General features: G+C 40.4%; 2 protein-coding genes across 8 annotated transcripts in view; one reads left to right on the top strand and one right to left on the bottom strand.

Annotated features, from left to right (window-relative positions):
* The window catches only part of LOC100447686 (neuroblastoma breakpoint family member 12), a 2265351-nt gene that overhangs the window by 1184527 nt on the left and 1060395 nt on the right, over positions 1-20429 (bottom strand).
* The window catches only part of CHD1L (chromodomain helicase DNA binding protein 1 like), a 53266-nt gene that overhangs the window by 26362 nt on the left and 6475 nt on the right, over positions 1-20429 (top strand). For 3 of the 7 annotated variants that reach the window (XM_002810333.6, XM_009245377.4, XM_009245371.4), the window contains 9 exons: positions 1772-1845; positions 3018-3128; positions 6224-6338; positions 6969-7122; positions 10918-11083; positions 15322-15470; positions 16301-16464; positions 17278-17483; positions 18611-18709. In XM_002810333.6, coding sequence (XP_002810379.4) covers positions 1772-1845; positions 3018-3128; positions 6224-6338; positions 6969-7122; positions 10918-11083; positions 15322-15470; positions 16301-16464; positions 17278-17483; positions 18611-18709 — 1238 coding nt within the window. Of the gene's footprint in view, positions 1-1771; positions 1846-3017; positions 3129-4372; positions 4430-6223; positions 6339-6968; positions 7123-10917; positions 11084-15321; positions 15471-16300; positions 16465-17277; positions 17484-18610; positions 18710-20429 lie in introns of all 7 variants that reach the window. The other 4 variants (XM_054553517.2, XM_054553534.2, XM_054553529.2 and 1 more) reach the window with 3 other exon arrangements.

The raw sequence follows: 20429 nt of genomic DNA, 5'->3' as shown, positions 1-20429 counted from the left end.
GTGTATGTTTACCGTATCACTCCAACTATATACTGTTTGGCTCCACAAGGACAGAGACAACACTGAGCATTTCTTTTATAGTTGCCTGCTAGTAACTTGGCATTGAATTGCCACATAATGAAGGCTCAGTAAACATTCATTTTTGTTAACCTGTGGGGTTTGATTTAAACTCAAGGGGAACTTGAAGGACTCTTTCTGAGGGACATGAGTTGCGCATTAGAAGACGAGGTTCAGAGCCAGGCACTGTGGCTCACACCTGTAATCCCAGCACTTTGGGAGGCTGAGGTGGGCGGATCATGAGGTCAAGAGATTAAGACCATCTTGGCCAACATGGTGAAACCCTGTCTGTACTAAAAATGCAAAAATTAGCCGGGTGTGGTGGTGGGCTCCTGTAGTCCCAGCTACTCGGGAGGCTGAGGCAGGAGAATCACTGGAACCCGGGAGGTAGAGGTTGCAGTGAGCTGAGATCATGCCACTGCACTCCAGCCTGGTGACAGAGCGAGGCTCCATCTCAAAAAAAAAAAAAAAAAAAGACCAGGTTCAGTTAGTGTTCAACAGCCATGTGTTCAGCTTATACTTAATTCTCCTAGTCACCAGAGTTCTCTCTTTCTAGAGGAGTCTAGGAAAAGCCCAGATTCCCATGGGTTTCAAAATTATCCCTTTGGAATGACTGTCTTAGGTATGGCCTGAACTAATCTAAAACTTCAGATTTGGCAAAATTGCTCAACTTTAGGAATGTGCAAGTTAAATAATTTCATGTCTTACTGTATTTCATTGGTTCTCATATATCTGCCATAAGTATGTTAGAGTTGGAGAAGGACCTATAAATGCCTTCTGGCCAGTTTTTTATTTCACAGACCCAGAAAGGTTATCTGACTTGCCCAACAAATGGCAGAAATGAGATTAGAATTGAGGTTTTCAGGTTCATTGCTTTCTCTACCCATTTGGGGTTTGAATCTTGAAAGAGTTCCCAATAATTGTTCCTCTTAGACTTGTTGCAAGCTCAGATTAAATAAGTTTTTATAACGAGAATATTGTTTTGACAGTGCTGTGCTTCTGTTTATGCAAATTTAAAATAACAGCCAGTAACAAGGGACTCTAGGCTTGACTTTGTTCTTGACTTACTCCATCATTTTGCCTCCTCCTTTCTTCCCTCCTCTCACTATACAAAAATTTTCTCATGTGTTATGGAAGATGAGACATCACTTACCCCTTGCTTCTCTAAAGTAATGCTTCTCAGACTTTTCAACCCATATAGCTGTAGATGAGAGGATAGTGACTTTACACCCCCAAACAGGGAATGGTTGTAGATGACTGACCACAGGCTTTCTTCAGAGTCTCCAGTTTTTCTTTTCTTTTTTTTTTTTTTTGTGTGTGTATTTGAATTTTGCATTTTACTCTTCACATATCTGTATTTATTTTGCTACTAAAATGAAAGCTTATATTTCTTTCCATTGAGCAAATTGACATTCCAGAAAGAGGCACCTTGTTTATTCTAGGGCTTATATCTCCTGTTGCATTGACATGTCCCCAGGGAATAATCTCCACTCTAGTTTGAGGATGACTGCTCTGAGGGATACAGCTACCTGTGAAGGTGTATTCTCATAGAAAGCATTTGGAGTTTCTGAGGCAGTCTATAAATCGTACGACATTTATATTTCTACTTTGGTATTTATTTATAAACTTGTATTGTTTGGTAAATTTTGCCTGAGGGAAATTGACCTTAAATACCACTAGACTTGGCAGTGTTTCCTTTTCTTTTTCTTGCCAGGGGCCATCGGGTTTTACTTTTCTCCCAAATGACCCAGATGTTGGATATTCTCCAAGACTATATAGATTACAGAGGTGACACCTTTTGGCCACTACATTACCTAAGGCTCTCTTAGACTTAACAGTCCAGATAGGTCCATGAAGAATAATATGGGATATGAGAATATTACAAAGGAAAGCAGGGTGAGAACATTATTCAGAACCAAAAATTCAAAAGTAAGGCGAGAGGAGAGTGATGTGTGAAGGCAAGGATGGACAGCAGAGAAGAGGCACGTGGGCAGAAATAAACTCCCACGTTCCCATCAGTTACATGATTTAAAATTATGGGCTGTGGAGCAAATGTTGTGGAAATGTTTTTGAAAATGTATGATAAAGTTTCGGTGACTAGAGCTTTTAGCGTCTTGTAACATTCACCTCAACAGTTGAGCACTTATTCATGATCAGTGAAAAGGTGAATATTGAAATTATAGAGATACCAAATAAGCCAGGGGAAAAGTAAGAGCAACTTTTTCTACATAGACAATAAAGAATGTAGGTTATTACCTGGGAAGTCTGTTTAATATGTAATAAGATTTGTGTGAGATGATAAGAAAAGGCTCTAACATGAATTGATCTTGAGCCCAATGTTGAATAGCTCCAGACCTTAACAATTTAAAAAAGTAGTTCAGACCGGGTGTCTGAGTTCTGCAGTATACCTGGTCTGGTGGACACTTGCAGAAATGCCCTTGGCACATGCCACTGGCCATTGAGGGGTCCCCAGATGCATAAACAGCCTGATCTTGTAGTTCCCCTTCCCCACACGGATGCATGGAGACAGGTGGCGAACTCTAAAGCCTCACTGAAAGGCAGATTGCTGGACCGTTAGAAGGGGCTCACTCACCTGCCTCCAAGCGCTTGTCTTCTGTTTACATAAGAATTACATCTCAGCAAAATTGTAACTATCACACAGGATAGATGCTCAGGGTTGCTTGAGAATAGTCAGAACTGAGTTATTAACTTCATAAGTGCCAAAGACTTCAACTGCATATATTTAAAAAATCCAGAGGAGTATGTTATGGTGAGTTCTTTTGTAAAATGATAATTGTCCCTGTTAATTTACATTTTTCCCTTTGGGATTTGCTTAAAGTAGGGCTGTGCCTGTATATGGAAAGGGACAAAATTAGCCTTTGGTTTTGGGCTTAATTTTTTATTCCCCAAAGAATACTTGAAAAGGGTTAAGATTTCTGTTTTTCTTCCTCTCTGTAAAGGCTACAGCTATGAGCGTGTGGATGGTTCTGTGAGAGGAGAAGAGAGACACTTGGCCATTAAGAACTTTGGACAGCAGCCCATTTTCGTTTTTCTTCTGAGTACTAGGGCAGGTAGGCTGCAAAGGCATTGATGGAAACAGACAAATGAGGGATAATAGAGTACTATTACATCCCAACGGTTAGTACACTTTTTTCCTTAATTCTCCGAAAGGTGAGGTTATTATTGAATGTAAAACAAGGTACTGGACTTCAAGTGTGGTGCTCTTTTCTATCCAGCCTGCCAAACTGTCATCTCACCAAAGAAGTAAGGCTGAAACCTGGGGTTATTGGAAAGTAATTCTAATCTACTTTGACCATTGACCTGGGAATGTCCTGAAAGGTTTATGTGATTTTGTGGAATGTTTCATTTACATTCAGTGGAAGTAGCTCTTCTTCCCAACCATGAATTTGGGAAATAAGTTAACAGCTTGTCTACTAGTTGTCCTTCCTCTATAAGTATTTCTGGAATAGTGTTGAAAAGCTTAACAAAAATCTAGTTGTTAAAAAATGTGATTATGTTGAAACTACCAACTTTTTAGAATTATTTATGACATCGTCCATATATGATTTAAATCATGAATATTATGACACTGGTAATGCTTTACCAGTTACAGAGTGCTTTCATTTACTGTTACATAATTTGAAATCAGCTCTTGGAGATGAAATGATTCTCTAAGTCATTGTGGTGTCTGAAAAAAAAAAAAAAAGGCCGGCACGGTGGCCCATGCCTGTAATCCCAGTACTTTGGGAGGCTGAGGTGGGTGGATCACTGGAGGTCAGGAGTTTGAGACCAGCCTGGCCAACATGGTGAAACCCCGTCTCTACTTAAAAAAATACAAAACTTAGCTGGATGTGGTGGTGCGTGCCTGTAATCGCAACTACTAGGGAGGCTGAGGCAGGAGAACCGCTGGAATCCAGGAGGCAGAGGTTGCAGTGAGCCAAGATTGCCCCACTGCACTCCAGCCTAAGACATTTTTCTCAGGTCCTGGAGCAAGCTGACCTTAGTTTTTAACTCATAGGATCCTAGTTTCATTATCTTATTTTTGTAGACATAAATCTTGATGTAGTACATACAGGAACATGAAAGGGATGTGTGTCCTCTATTAAAGACAGATTGACATTTTTCTAAAAAGAGAGTTCAGTCTTATTTAGAAAGCTTTATAGATGCCTACTGCTATAAGGGTATATGAAAGAAGTGTCAGATATAATTTTCGATTATTATATATAATCAAAATAAGGAGATTATTTCACCTGTGTTTGTTTTATCTCCCTAATAAAATTAATAACATAAGATTCATTTGGCCTCACTCTTCCAGGATCATATACTGCGCGTGGAATCTCAGCCATTTTCTCATGTGATCAGTTGCCTCAGGGTTAGTCTCAAGAGAAACTGAAAGAATCAGGCAGTGCATCATCACTGCCGAGAAAACAGTTTTATTTATGCTTTAATGATTTCATCATCCTCATATTCAGAGAGCAGCATTATGTTTGAAATGTCTAAAATTAGGAAAAAAGAGATCTCTGCTTTTCAGTTAATCTCCTTGGAGGACTCAGAGTAGATCTTCTGGGAGCTGAAGCAGTCCTGGACATTAGTCTTTTCCAAACACTGACTGTTGTGTTTGCTGTCACAGTTTTGCTGTAGTTTTGCAGTATTTTCATTTATTTAACAGGTTTCCTTCCAGATTTCAAATATTTCTGTGATTGAGTCATATTGCCACCAGATGGCAGTGATAGCTCATGAATATGTTCCTATTCATGGATGTGGGTGTGGCTTATTTATAAAAATCTCACCCCTCAGTGAAGAAGAGCTGCACTGAGACAACATGAATTCAAGAAGATAATTTTATGGAACACATTTTAAAATGAAATAAGCGCCTGAAAAGTATTATAGTATAGTGGATAAAAGCACGGACTCTGGACCCAGACTGCAAGGGAATGAATCCTGGCTTTTTCACCTTCTAGGCTTGCAACTTCAGAAAAGTCCCTTACCCTCCCTTTCAACATCTATAAAGTGGGGAAAATCATAGCAACTACTCAACTTCCCGACAGGGTTGTTGTGAGGGTTAAAGGAGTTAATATAGAGAGAGTGCTTAGAATAATGCCTGGCAAGTAGTAAGCACAGCGTAAGTGTGATTATCATTATTATTAGGTATAATTTAGCATCTCTCAGTAATCAGTCATGATTACCTCCTTGTTCCAACTTCAACTTGATATGAAGACTTTAATTAGAATATTCCTGCCTGATTTGTCTGGAGATCCAGCTTATGGTCAGTAGTCCTTCTTAAAAGTTAGTCCTTAATTCAGGTTCATGGAACAAGCCCTTTCAGGCTTGCTTGTTTCAGCAACCAGCTCTAACGACCCTGGCAAGAGGGAGTCTGTTTTGTACTTGTTTTCACATTAATCAAAGAGAAGGCTGCAATGTATCTTCACGGTTCTCTTAATTAATTCCTGTAACTCAAGGTACCCCCTTAGCTCTCTTCCTGCAGTGCTGAAGGAAAGACCAGCAAGAGTGTTCTGAGCAAGCCTCAGAACACTCAAGAGTAAATGACAGTGTTCTTGTCTTGCCGTTGTTTTGTTACTTTCTTTTTGATTAATGTGGAAACAACTACAAAAAAGACTCACTGGAGTTTTCTCTAATCAGAGGGAGGAGGTTTCACACTCTGCTCAGGAGTATAATATCATCCACTCTTCTCATTAACTTTTTATCAGAGATCTTGCTACCTAGTTGTAACTTGCAAGCGACATTCAGCGCTCTTCTCTTGACAGTGCACACTGCAGACCTCTCATATTTAGATCTGTTTTCTGAAAGAGCATGTGTCCTTTTCCTCAGACTACTCTAATCAAAATCTAATCAAGGTTTTTAAGCAGAAGAGATAAAGTGGCTCCATGGCACTGACTTAAGTATCCGCTTTGGCCACTTGCCCCTGCTCTGCTCATTCTGTTCCATTCAGTAATAAAAATTTTCCCATCAGGCAATAAGAGGTCAGGTAGCACTTCTCACTGCTAGGACAAGGCTTTGGAGTTGGGGGTGTGGGTCCATTTGAAGGATGAAGCCAGTTGTTTTGACTGATTTCAGTTTATCAGTCTGACCCACTCTAGCCTTGTGCTTATTTTGTAGCTCCTCGTCTGTGTGCTGCTGATTACGTTCCTTTTTGCATTGTTTTCAGGTGGAGTTGGCATGAACTTAACAGCAGCAGATACTGTGATTTTTGTTGACAGTGACTTTAATCCTCAGAATGACTTGCAAGCAGCTGCCAGGGCTCATCGAATTGGCCAAAACAAGTGAGTGATTTTTTTCTGCTTCCTTGGCTTGCCCAGCAGCAGTTCTGGGTTGTGAGAAAGGTGAAGAATATAGTCCTGGTGACAGTCCCACACTGGGAGCTGAGAGACCACCAGGTTTTAGCCCATCTGTGCTATTGACTCCTAGGGTAGTATTGGGTGGGTCACATTATCAGTCCAGACTGACTTTATTAGAAAGAGTGAAGTCAAACTGTGAAAGGATTAGAAGGAAACTTTAGAAGTCATTTAACTCATCCTTCTTGAGTTAGGGTCTAACTCAGTTAAAAAATAGGGTTATGGGGCTATGGAGCTAAGCTAAAAAAAAAAAAAGATAGATGTTGCCCTTTGATCTGAGGATAATTTGATCTTCCAGATATTTTCCTTGGCTACAGATAAGGAATCCCAGTCATGGTTACCCCATCATTCTTTCCTTGACTCTCTGGAATGGTTCAGAGAGAATTTCAGGCAAGTTCTCTCTAACAAGTGCTCAGGACCAAATGAACCAATCTGCCTTTCATTGTACCCTGAATATGGTATTTGGTTTTGTTTGCTTTTAGATGTATTTACCTTGCATACTTTTGCCCAGCTTTGCACACCCTTATAGCACACTACCCTTGTTTGACTTATGTCCAGGTCTGTTAAAGTTATTCGGCTGATTGGTCGAGACACTGTGGAAGAAATAGTCTATAGGAAAGCAGCCTCCAAACTGCAGCTCACCAACATGATCATAGAAGGAGGCCATTTTACTCTGGGAGCCCAGAAACCTGCTGCCGATGCTGACTTCCAGGTATGATATGATATATTGTTCTTCACTTTGGAATATGCCAATACCCTTTGTGTGGAGGAGAATGTAAATGAAAAGAACCAGCACTCACCAGCCACTCTCCCCAGCTACACATTTGTTCCTTGGCCTCCCACACACCTGCCACAGTGCTGGCTGTGTGCAGGGTCTGTAGGAACTAAGGATTCAGATCCAAGCCTCATCACTTCTTGGCTGTTTGGGTTTGAGCAGCTTTCTTAACTTCTTAGATCTACTCTTTTTGCATTTCTAAAAATAAAGACACCATGGGTTAGCTTAGAGAGCTGTTAAGAGAATTAGTTAAAATAAAGAACTCAGCATAGTCAATAACAATTAATTCTGTACTTCCACCTTAATCCCAGACCTTTGATCAGTGACTTACATTACTTCATACTCAGAAGAGGGCGAATGAGATCAGGAATTCAAAATTGTGCCTTAGAAAAAATGGGTGAAAGAACTAGAGGTAGTTTATTTAAAGAAGGGAGTACTGGATGGGAGACAGACACTGGATTGGAAGATTTTAGAGCTCTCTTTTGGAAGAGGACTTAAGAGTTACTCTGTAGCAGCCCTTGGGTTAAAATTAGAACTCATAATATTTCCTGGATCCTTTGTTTTTGCCCTAAGGATGAGGGGCTGGATGCAAAGAGACCAATTCCTAGGATACTAGAAAGATGCAGGTATGAAGGGAGTAATAAATGTCTGTCAAGGGCAGCATCAGCGGGAGAGTCTGGTGTGAGAAACATTGCAAAAGAAGGAAGGACAGGAGTTGGCTACTGTTTAGAGTTGGGTCTCAACAGTAGGGAGATAGAAAATTCAAAGATGGCTGTGAGGTTTTAGGCCCCTATGATGAGGAGAGAAGAAAGGAAAATAGGAAGTAGGGCAGAGTTTTAGGAAGATAAAGAGAATTTAGGCTTTAGTCAGAGTGTGCAGTAAAAATACAATATAAACATAAACTGTTGTTAGAGGCAGACTCAGACAAAAGGAAAGAATTTGTAAAAGTTTGCAAGATAGACTAGGATTGGAAAGGACTAGTCTATCAAAAAACATAAGTGTTTAAGAGAGAAAAAGTGACACAATATTAGAAGCAGAGTTACTAAGTTTGTAATTAGTCTGAGCATGGGTTTAAAAACAGCAGTTTTCTCACATGGTTACCGTATCTGCAAAGGCCAGTGCATATCTTTACATATCAGTGTTGCAAAAGACAGAGATCCTGTTGTTTTTGTTAGGGAGTTAGTAATTATAGGAAAGGCTCAAGGTTTTATTAATTTTGGGATTAGAACTAGAAAGAGTAACACTGGGTTTTATTTGTTTGTTCTTTGTTTATCTTAGGGGGTAAGTGTGGCTTTTTTCTTTTTCTGACTTTCCTTGTGTTGCTGACTGTGTCACATGCATGCTTAATTAACCATAATGGTGCTAGGGCAGGCCGTACGTTTTGTTTCACACTGTCCAAGAGACAATTACAAACATGAGATGAAAGCTTGAGAGAGAGGTAGAGGTATGCTGTAGATACCCTTAAATGCAGTTTTCCACAGAAAAATTATCCATAGAACCTTAAGAGAGAGAAGGTCACTGCTGGGCATAGTGAAGGGGTAAATGACAGAGCCTCAGAAGGCCCACATTCTCTAGTTAGAGGAGGAAGGATGTCATAGGTTGTTTGCACTCTCCCAGTGGAGGGAGCTCCAGGGGTCCAGTGAGGGGTATCTTGTGATGTGGGCTGCTGGACACATCACTGTGAAAGGTGTAGACATACCTCCACCCCATGGGGCCACAAACTAGTGGGGACATGGACTGCTGGCTGAGAGCGACTCTGTTGGACTTCGTGCTCAGCTCATGGTTATCAGAAAGTTACTTTCTGACTCTAATGTCTGATTTATCTCTTCCCCATCCAGATGCTATGAGTTATTTGTGGTTGCCAAAAGCAAAGGTGATAACCCAAAGCCCTTGTCTAAAAAGAAAGCAGGGGATTTTTGTTTGTTTTTGTTTTTTGGGTTTTTTTTTTTTTTTTTTTTTGAGATGGAGTCTCGCTCTGTTGCCAGGCTGGAGTGCAGTGGCGTGATCTCAGCTCACTGCAACCTCTGCCTCCCGGGTTGAAGCAATTCTCCTGCCTCAGCCTCCTGAGTAGCTGGGACTACAGGCGCGCACCACCACACCTAGCTAAGTTTTGCATTTTTAGTAGAGACGGGGTTTCACCATGTTGGCCAGAATGGTCTTGATCTCCTGACCTTGTGATCCGTCCGCCTCGGCCTCCTAAAGTGCAGGGATTACAGGCATGAGCCACTGCGCCTGGCAGATTTTTTTTTTTTTTAAATACCAAAAAACCAAAAGTAAAAGACGTGGTTCTGATTTAGTAAATCTAAGCAGTAGGTATGGAGTTCTGAAGTCCTGAAAGAAGGAAACAGGTTTTTTATCCTGCAGGGAGGACACAGTAGAAACAGGCAGGCAGATGCAGGTGCAGTGAACACCTATTGGATACTGTGTGCTAAGTGTTGTCTGAGGTGCTCTTTTCCAGTTGTTTCAGTAAATAAGAATAACAGCAGGATGAGATAGACACTATCTTTATCCCCATCTTAAGTGATTTGCCCAAGGTTATTCAGATTTAGGATTCCAATCCAAGCACTCTCTAACCTCCGAGCAAATGCCCTTAATTACTGTAATATACAGCGTCTCATAAAAACACATACAATTTTCTTAATGACTAAGACACATTGCAAGTGAGCAATAACAAGGGAGAGCCAGGAGGTGAGCATAAGTACAAGGGGGTGGAAGGGAGGGTCCCAGTATGGACTAATTCTTATCATAAGTAGTTGGCTTCCTACTATTCTTGGTACCAGCTGCCAAAGCCAGTCATCCTGGTTTTGTGTATGGAGGGTAAATACAATATATCTAGGTACATTCATGCTTAAGTGAGCTGTCTATTGTTTTTTCAAGCTATTACAGAATACCTTAACATTTCCAAGTTACTCACAAAATAGACAATCTGAAGATAATTAACCCAGTCTAAAAGGGCAAGATGAGAACAAGGGCCCAAGGTTTGAATCCACCTTGGGTCAGGATCTCAGAATTAGCGCTTAGGGAGGTGCAAAGTTGGAAGTAGCAAGTGAAAGCCAGGAAAAATTATCTATGCTTTCTGCATGGTTCCTATAGCCATACGGAATAGGCTGAGAGTACTCCAGAGAGGGACGAGAGAAGAGAAGCAGAATAATGCAATGCCAGAGGAATATCCAGAAAAATTCAAACTGAGAAAAGGCCTTCGGGTCGGGTGGTCAGAAGTCGTTACTGATCTTTGCCAAGGTGGTTTCGATAGACCACTGTGTTAGGAAAACAAATTGCCAAAGAAAAGGAGTCAGTTCATGATGGAGGTAAAGTTCCCAGTGTAGCCTTCCCTTTCTAAGGAGTCTGGCAGTGGAGAGGTTGGAAAGTAGCTAACAGGGTCTCTGATTTCAAGTGGCTGCTGGGAGTGCTTATGAAAAAGTCAGAGGTGCTGTAGAAAATGCAGGAAATTACTATTATTCTTCAAAAAAATTGGAGGCTTATACATTTTTTTTGTTTTTATGCAGAATTGTCAAAGTCAATACCTCTGATAATCATTTATCACCTCTCTGCTTACCCATAATCCAACTATTAAATGGCCCTGGCTGTTACTATCTATGATGGGGAGAGCAGAAAGGCTGCCTGTTAGAGAAGCACTGTGCCTGGTGTCCTTAATCCACTTAGCCAATCACTGATATCCTAATGTTTCTTTTCATGAGAACTTGCTGGACTTTTTTGTTTCCTCTATTCAAGTTGAGTGAGATACTCAAATTCGGTTTGGATAAACTGCTGGCCTCTGAGGGGAGCACCATGGATGAAATAGACCTGGAGTCCATCCTGGGAGAAACCAAAGATGGCCAGTGGGTCTCTGATGCCTTGCCTGCAGCAGAAGGAGGGAGCAGAGAGCAAGAGGAAGGAAGTAAGTTGGAGGTTAGAGCAGAGCAAATGGCACAATCACCCCAAGCTAGAGCTCACGTCCCCATGGAAAGTTTTGGATGCTGCTCTCTGGGACATCTTTTTTCTACCTTACCCTATTGTCATCTTGGGCACACTGTTTAAGACTTGCTTGATAAAAGAACTTTACCCAAACTAACTGGAAATTTGTGTCATCTTGGGCACACTGTTTAAGACTTGCTTGATAAAAGAACTTTACCCAAACTAACTGGAAATTTGTGTGGCTCTTCCCTTGTAGCTGAACTGTGAACCAAAATCATAGTATTAATGTTTATGATAGTATCAATCTTAAGGCTTTGAATTTGTACCTTTTCTCCCTTGATTGCAAACATCTTCTTCTTTGTTTATTAGTAAAGCCTACCATCCTTGGTATGATGCTTTGCACATAGTGATTCCTCTTCTAAACAGTAGAATTACTTGTTTTTTAAATTGCAGCTAACATTGAGCATTTACTTTGTGTGCATCAACAGTGCGGACTTTGTCATGTGCTTTTTCCATTTAATTTCCATAATCAATGAGATGTAGGAGATGGTTTTGTCTTTCTCTTAATTTTCTTTTCTGAATTTGGTCAGCATTTGTCATTTTGTTCTTTTCTATTCTGAGCATTTAAATTTCCGATTTGAAGTAATTTTTCACATGGTAGCTTTGTAAAGGTATTCCCTGGCATCTTGTAGTTATTTTGAAATGACTTATTTTTCTGTACCAGCTGCAGCAGAGATTCAATATGGACTGGGGTGAGAGGTTTGGGAGTCTTACTAGGCTTCTTAATTCACCAGTACTTTCTTTCAGTAATACAGAATAGTGCTGTTTCTTTACTAGATGGTAGCTCCTTTTTATTTTGGGTAGTGGTAGTGGCATGATTTCTGGTTTTGCAGTTCTTTTTTGTTTCTATAGGACCGTGAATTTCCATCACTCGCTTTCTCTCTGTGCCACAAACTTCTCAAAAGATGTCTTCCCACCTCTAAGTTGTCTCTCTCTCTCCCTGCCAGAAGCAATGCCTTCCCTAATTCCTGGCTGCATGTATTTTCATACCTTCCCTTCCGTTGAGTTCCTTAGTAGCCACTGCTCTGATCCACTCAGACCTATCCTCATTATCTTCCCACTTGGAATGTGACTGTCTTTTGTGGGTAACTTTTATCTGTCTGACCTTTCTGGAACCCCCCTGCCCTCTCCACTGCATAGTCTCTGCCTGACTGTCTACTCTAGTGTGGGCTTTGGAGCTGGCTCAGCTGGTTTTGGGGGTTCATTTCTCTTAACTTCCGTAAGTTGAAGTGTGTAGTATTTTCTGACTTCTAATGTAGTAGGCATGGATTGGGGTGGTTTTGTTGTCCTTGTTGATCTGTATGGTTTTTGTGGGATAGGTGGAAAAGTTGGAATTTGGGCAGCTGGCATTGTTTTACAGGAAACTGCTTTTTGACTTTTCTTATGTTTTATCTTTAAAATTCTTTATAAAAATATCTTGTTTGTATTCTTCAAGAACTCTTTCTTGTTCTCTGCTTATTGTTTTAATTGTACTCTGTTCTCATTTCAAGGACATACTGTCTTCTCTGGGGACATTTATTATGGCTTTTTAATATGTATTCCAGGGAGAATATTACATCTTTTTAAAAAGTATTTCTCTTCTCATTGCATTGACTTTTACTTCTCCTTCTTTAAAAAAAAATATTTATTTATTTATTGAAATTGGCAGATAAAATTGTATTTATCATGTACAACATGATTTCTTGAAGCACATATACATTGTGGAATCATTACATCTAGCTAATGAACATACATCACTTCATATGGTTATATATTTGTGGTGAGAACACAACATCCACTCTCCTAGTATTTCTCAGGAATACAATATGTCATCATTAGCTATAGTCACCATGGTACCTCTTTTTCTAAAAAGGAAAATTTGTTTGGGGATCTCTTGTTCTCATCGATAGTTTCCCCAACCGTCTGGTATTCCCTGGCTGTCTGATCACATGTGCTGATGAAGTGCCACAAAGCTGATGGCAGCTCTGGCATGGGCCCTGGGGCCTTATTCCTGGTTGGTGAGTCAGCTTTTACATGGAGGGCACCTTCCCTAATCCATATTTGATGTCTTTTCACTGGGCAACGCATTTTCTCCAGAGACCAATCCTCTAGTATTTTCCCTGGGAGAGGTGAGAATGGAGTTCACCCCATTGCTGAAACTGAAAAGGCGGGGTGAGTCAAGGGCTCATGGCACTCCTGCTCTTTGGGGTGCAGATCTTCTCTCAGTTCCCCCCTTTGCAGTACTCTGTACTTGTAAGTCCTAAGCTCTTGGGCGATTGAGAGGGTCTCTAGACTCCTAATGAGCCCTTGGCTAGGCACCTGTGTTTTGTTTCCATGGCTCTTCTTAATCTGTCATTATCCCTCCAGCCACTTTGCATTTTCCAAAAGGTTCTTGAACTTTTTCATCCACCATTGCCTCATAGATCTTTTTTAAAATTCCTTTAGCTGTCACTTTGTGGCTTCAAGTGAGAGAAGAAATAGATGCATGTGATCATATTTTTAAGTTATAATTGATTATATTAAGTAGCAACATTTACACTCAGTTCTGTACTGATCTAGATAATTTCAGCTTATTTTCCTAACGTTTACTAGAACAAAGTAAAGTCACACTCTTTTCCAGAAAGATAATTATATTTCTCAGTCAATCCAACTGCCTAAAATAATTTTGCTTTTTTTAGACAGTCCGACTGCCAGAAAAAATCCCCAGTTGTATTACACTTTGGAATTTTCTCTCTGATGAATGGATATAGGTCCGCTCTGTGGTAAATGATTCTCCTGGTAGGATAGAGATGCGGGTCTAGGCTTATGATGGCAGAGTGAAGATAGGGAGTATGATTACAAAGAATATAAGCGGATAGGAAAGACTGGTAATTAACGTGGCCCCAATCAGAATTAAATAAAAAACAGGGTTGCTTTATCTTAAATGCCAGGGTTTTTTTAAAAAGCATGTTTGAAAGTTGAGAATTGCATGCAGTATGAAGCTACATATGTTGATCATATTTGACACTTCTCAGCTCTATTTTTTTCTACTTGTTGATAGAGTGCCTCATTGAAAGCCCCCTGCTGATTTAATTAGCAAATGCCAATTAGAATTACAGCTGGTTAGATTTGGGTACAAGTGTAAAGCAATTGATCTCTTGAGAATGAAAATGTTTTGCTTTCATACTCTCTAGGGAAAACATACTTATAGCAGATTTCACAAATATTGTGAAAATACATTATTTGGTAACATGTGCTACTAAATATGCTTCCCTATTCAATCATTATCTTACCTATCTGTGGTTGCTAGTCTTGGCTGGTCCTGACTTTTCTTAATCACTTGATTCATGATCTTGGCAGATCACTCAGCCTCATTGAACCTTTGTGTTCTCACTGTAAAATGGTCCTATTAATGCCTACTTTGCTCTTTAACACAGTTGGAAAAATCAGACACGATTATAGTTGTGAAAGTGATCTGATAGCATGAAGTGCTATTCAAGATGACAGTATTGTCTTCATTGTTACTGTTATTACCACAATTATTATTTGCTAGCCTGTTGTCTCTCCACCCTTCTAGAGACACAATTATATACTGAAAAGAGCACACTGGCCTTAGAATCAGAAAATCCTGCCTCTTCCAGTGAGAATTACAGAGTCCCTTAATTTCTGCCTAAGCCTCAGTTTTCCCTTTCAAAAGTAGGATTAGTTATACCAGGATTGTGGTGAGGATCATGATGAAGATGCTTGATGAGATTTGTAAAGAATATTGTAAATCCAAGGGATTATTTTTGTGATTCTTCATTTTCTCATAGATTTGCCAAGCTGAATATTAAAAGTGTGTTTGGAATTAAAAAGTATAGATTTTATTAGATGATCTTAATGTCAGATTTGTGCTGAGTAATAGTTGGGAATAAATGAATGAGGAATGAATGGAGGAATCCAGCAGAGATTCACAAACCATCTAGGGATGAACCAAAGGGCTTTAAGCCATGCTCTCCCCTTGGAAAAGTAAACACATGGGATCCCCATGTAGAACCCACATTCTTCAGTGTCAGTGGGATGGGAAATGAAATACCTTCATATGGACTTAGCCCATTTAGAATATAGGCTGTTCTCTTGTCCACTCTTGTTATTGTTTTGAATAGCATTAATCTATCTTTCCTTGGTATCTAACATTTCTCTCTTTGTGTTTTATGTTGTTAGAAAATCATATGTACTTATTTGAAGGTAAAGATTATTCTAAAGAGCCCAGTAAGGAAGACAGAAAATCATTTGAACAACTGGTAAACCTTCAGAAAACCCTTTTGGAGAAAACTAGTCAAGAGGGCCGATCACTCCGAAATAAAGGCAGTGTAAGAACTGTTAATTTATTTAAGAGTTGTTCTTCCAAACTCTCATTCTAAAAAAAACCAAACAAAAAATGATGCTGGCATCATTTTGTTCTCGTAGGATGATTTGTCAGGAAATAAGTATGTGTTTGTTGAAATGTTAATATAATTAACTATACCCTAGTATAAAAACTATGTAAAAAAGTCAGCGTGAAAAACATTAAGGAGAGAATATATTGTACGATTTAATGCAGGTGAAAGCAGCCTTGTCCATCCAAGTCACCCCTAAAGGCATTCCTATATTATACCAAAATACCATATCCTGCTGTTGGTAATGATGACCCTGTGACAATAAGAGAGGATGGCAATCATAAATGATATATGTAGTGTTCACAGTGTTTGGCAGTTAACATGTGGTCATTAAATGCTAGCTATCACTAAGATAATCATGATGTTGAAATACAGTTTTAAAAAAACTATATAATACGTTGCAGAAAGAGTTCCATTAAAAATGGCTGAAGTGGCATCCTGCAGGGTATGCTTTTAGTCAAGGAAAAAAGTTGCTTTTCTGAAGTAACTTATTCGTAATGAAATGAATCAAAATGACTGTTTCAACCATGCCAATGCTGTGGCTGAGTTTACAGTGTGGTATCCTGGTCGCTGTGCCTGTGAAGTGTGTAGTATGAACAGTGCCTCCAAGTGCTTTGCCTCCAGTTCCTACCATGCAGGGTGTGTGGAGATGCAGTGTTCTGTGGAATATTAAGCATGTTGCTTCTGTACGGTGTGTGTTAGGGATAATGAAATTCGGGGAGGAATCTTTTTGACCCTGGTGATGGATCTTGTTCTTCCTCTAGGTTCTCATCCCAGGCCTTGTGGAGGGATCTACCAAAAGGAAGCGGGTTCTGAGTCCAGAAGAGCTGGAGGACAGACAGAAGAAAAGACAAGAAGCAGCTGCCAAGAGAAGGAGACTCATAGAGGAGAAGAAGAGGCAAAAGGAAGAGGCTGAACATAAGAAAAAGTATGTCTGCGTTAACCAAGCTGGGGGCCACAGTTGAAGGAGTCACTACTGTATAGTGAGACCACAGTTGAATATCACTTGAAAAATACAGAAGATTTATTTTAAGCTGGTTCCTATTGGTAACAGAATACTTTTTGAAAACATTTCCTGTATGTAAGTGAAAAGTCTCTGTATGTAAGGCAGGGAAGATGTGTTCCATTGAAACCAGAATTTTTTTTTTTTTTTTCTTTTGAGATGGGTTCTTGCTCTGTCACCCAGGCTGGATTACAGTGGTATGGTCACAGCTCACTACAGCCTCAACTTCCCATGCTCAGTGATCTACCCGCTATAACCTCCCTAGTAGCTGGGAACACAGGTGTGTGCCACCATGCCTGGCTAATTTTTTTTATTATTTGTAGAGACAGAGTTTCACGGTGTTGCCCAAGCTGGTCTCAAGATCCTGGGCCCAAGCTGTCTTTCTGCCTTGACCTCCAAAGTGCTGGGATTACAGGCGTGAGCTACTATGCCTGGACAAAACCAGAAAATTTTAAGATTTTATTGTAGCTATCTGACAAAGAGTAATTTACTTCAACAATCTCTTTTAGTCTTAAAAACAGGAACATTCAGTGAGTGCTCATTATTGAATTGTAGTCAGGAAGCAGCCTAATCAGTAAGACTTGTTTATTTACAAATAAGTAGAAAACTTCAATCAGGGTGAGTTTCTAATTGCATTTCTACTTGGCAGATATTGTTTGTGAACAGCAGTATAAAATGTGCTCCAAGGGAAATTGTGATTGTCTGGGTTAATTTCCTTTTGTCTCTGGCCTGCTAAAGGATGGCCTGGTGGGAATCCAACAATTACCAGTCCTTCTGCCTGCCCTCTGAGGAGAGCGAGCCAGAGGACCTTGAGAATGGGGAAGATGAGAGCTCTGCTGAGCTGGATTACCAAGACCCAGATGCTACCTCCCTCAAGTACGTTAGTGGTGATGTCACCCACCCTCAGGCTGGGGCCGAGGATGCTCTCATCGTGCACTGCGTAGGTACGAAAAGTGGTATGGGCTGGGGATGGGAGCCTCAATCCTTATGGTGCCAAGAACTGGGGAGGATGCGGCACTGGGACTGGGGTGGTGGTCCCAGTGTAGTATTGTGTGGTCAAAAAAGTGTGAATTTTAGAGTCAGGAGACATTCCAGAATCATTTCATTCTTGGCTCTCTCATTTAGCTGGTTTAGTTACCCAGTCTTTCAACTTCAACTTCCTTACCCATATAATGGGACAATATCTGTCTTATCCTCTGCACAAGGTTTTTAAGAGGGTGAAATGAAGCAACATTGATAAGACAAATCCTTTGAGAAAAAGCAAAACTTCAAGCTTGTTCCCTTGCTTGACCTTTGTACTTTTTACTTCATCTGCCTAAAACCTTTTCTTCCCAAATAACCACATCAAGTGTTGTTCAAATGTCTGTTTCTCAGAGAGGTCTTCTGTGATTACCTCATATAAAACAGGCCCCATCCCCCCTCTGTTATTCTCTGTCCCTTCTCCCATATTTTCCTTTATCACATCTGTCCCACCTGACACATTACCTATGTATTTGTTTATTTGACTGTTGCATTGCATTAAAAAATACACTTCATGGAAGCAGAGGTTTTTTCTTGTTCGCTGCTGTCACTGTGGTGTTTAGAACAATGTCTTACACGTAATACATGCTACCAAACGTTTGTAGTGTGAATGAATGACTATAAATGCTAAGATACTAAGCAGCTTTGATAGTACCAGCTTGAATAAGTCACTTAACCTTTCCTGTGTACTGTTTCATAACCTTGCCTATGTGCTGTTGCATAACCATTGCTTCTACTCACTCTGTAATGTTCCATCTACTCTCCGTCCTTCTGCAGTCATTTCCCAGGAATCACAGATGCACCACAGAGATTTTGCTCATTGAGAACCCTAATTTTTGAGATGCTTTCCTGTTATCATGGCTCCAGCTATATCTTCCAGAAAACATAAACATATTTGGGAAGTCCAACCTGTGAAATTCCTAGGAGATATTTTGTTTCTTCCCTTTGAAAAATCATTCTTCCACAAGTCCCTTTGGTGTGCCTTTGTTTTTCTAAATTGTGCACTGGACTTCACTTCCTATAGATGAAAATTTTCTCTTTCTTCAAACAGATGACTCTGGCCACTGGGGCAAAGGTGGTTTATTTACAGCTCTGGAAAAGCGATCCGCTGAGCCAAGAAAAATATATGAGCTGGCTGGGAAAATGAAAGGTAAGAAGCAAAGCAGAGGGAAAGGTTAAGGGTGGAATAAGAGAGGAGAGGATACCTAAGACTGTATCGTGAGGGTTACACAGCACTAGATAAGGAATTAGAATAACTGGTTGGGAACTGAATTCTGTCATAAATTAGCTACTTGTTCTGTGACTTCAAGGCATTCCCTTACCTTTTCTGTACCTGTTTCTTCATCTGTGATTTGTGAATAATACTTGTTCTACCTACTTCATGGAACTGTAGTAAGCATAATAAATGTGTGTATTCTGAAAAATGTTGATCCCTGCATACATGTTAAAGTATTGGAATGGGCTGGACACAGTGGCCCATACCTGTAATCTCAGACTTTGGGAGGCTGAGGCAGGAGGATTGCTTGAGGCCAGGAGTTTGAGACCAGCTTGGGCAACATAGTGAGATCCTGTCTTACCAAAAATTTAAAAATTGGCTGGATGTGGTGGTGCATGCCTGTAGTTCCAGCTACTCAGGAGGCTGAGGTGGGAGGATCACTTGAGCCTAAGAGGTTGAGGTTGCAGTGAGCTGTGACTGCACCACTGTACTACAGCCTGAGTGAGAGTGAGACCCTGTCTCATAAAAAAAAAAAAAGAAAAAGAAAAAAAAGAAGTATTGGAATAAAGATGAAGGAATATGTCATGAAAATGTCAAAGATCTATGGGAAGCCGGGCGTGGTGGCTCACAGCTGTAATCCCAGCACTTTGGAAGGCCGAGACGAGGCAAGGAATTCAAAACCAGCCTCGCCAACATGGCAAAACCCTGTCTTTACAAAAAAATACAAAATTAGCCAGGCATGGTGGCACATGCCTGTAATCCCAGCTACTCAGGAGGCTGAGGCAGAATAATCACTTGAACCTGGGAGGTGGAGGTTACAATGAGCTGAGATCATGCCATTGTACTCCAGCCTGGGTGACTGAGCAAGACTGTCTCAAGAAAAAGACCTATGGGAGAGAAATCAGACATACCATTAAAATGCTGACAAGATCTTGGGTTTGGTGCCGAGTGGAATGGAGATGTGTTACGAGGTCAGCACAACCTTGGGTATAACACTCCCTGGAGACAGAAATAAAGCTGTTTGGTGCCAGGGGAACTTAGAAGCCTGAACAATATCGTCCATTGGCACAGAGAAGGGAAAAAGGCACCTCCTTTTACATCCAGAAATAACAAAGTGGCAAGAGGAATAAAATTATTATTGTGGTTATTTTCTGGAGATTGAAGGACCTTGTCTGATAGAGAAGGGCCCTCCAGATTCCTTAGAGCTTGTTTTTTCCTAATTCTGTCCAGTTCTCTATGGTGGAAGGGATATAAGAAGTTAGAATGACTACTTTTTCTAGTAAAACAAGTTACTGAAAGAAGGGTTTAATGTGTGTTGAAATAGTCAATCCAGATCTAGATGCTGATTGGGCAGTTGGCAAAGCAAAACCCAGGGAAGGTCAGAACTGGAGGTGCAGATTGAGGAGTCCCTGTTTGGAGTCTGTGTTTGAAACCATGTGGGAGAGAGGATGGAGAAATGAGAGGCAGAGAACAGACCTGGAAAACACCTCTACTTAGGACTTGAGGCAAGAAGATGGAATTTCTGACAGAAGTAATTATCAGAAAATTAGGGAACCTTGTGCGGTATTTTGAGGTACAAGGGAGGAAAGTATGTCAAGGCAAAGAAGTTCATGGTATCACACACTCAAGTGAGGATGAATTGGGAAAAGGCCAT

Source organism: Pongo abelii, chromosome 1, assembly GCF_028885655.2.
Source record: "Pongo abelii isolate AG06213 chromosome 1, NHGRI_mPonAbe1-v2.0_pri, whole genome shotgun sequence".
In the NCBI taxonomy this organism is placed as follows: domain Eukaryota; kingdom Metazoa; phylum Chordata; class Mammalia; order Primates; family Hominidae; genus Pongo; species Pongo abelii.
Note: the sequence above shows the minus strand (reverse complement) of the source record. Positions and strands in the feature narration are given on the sequence as shown.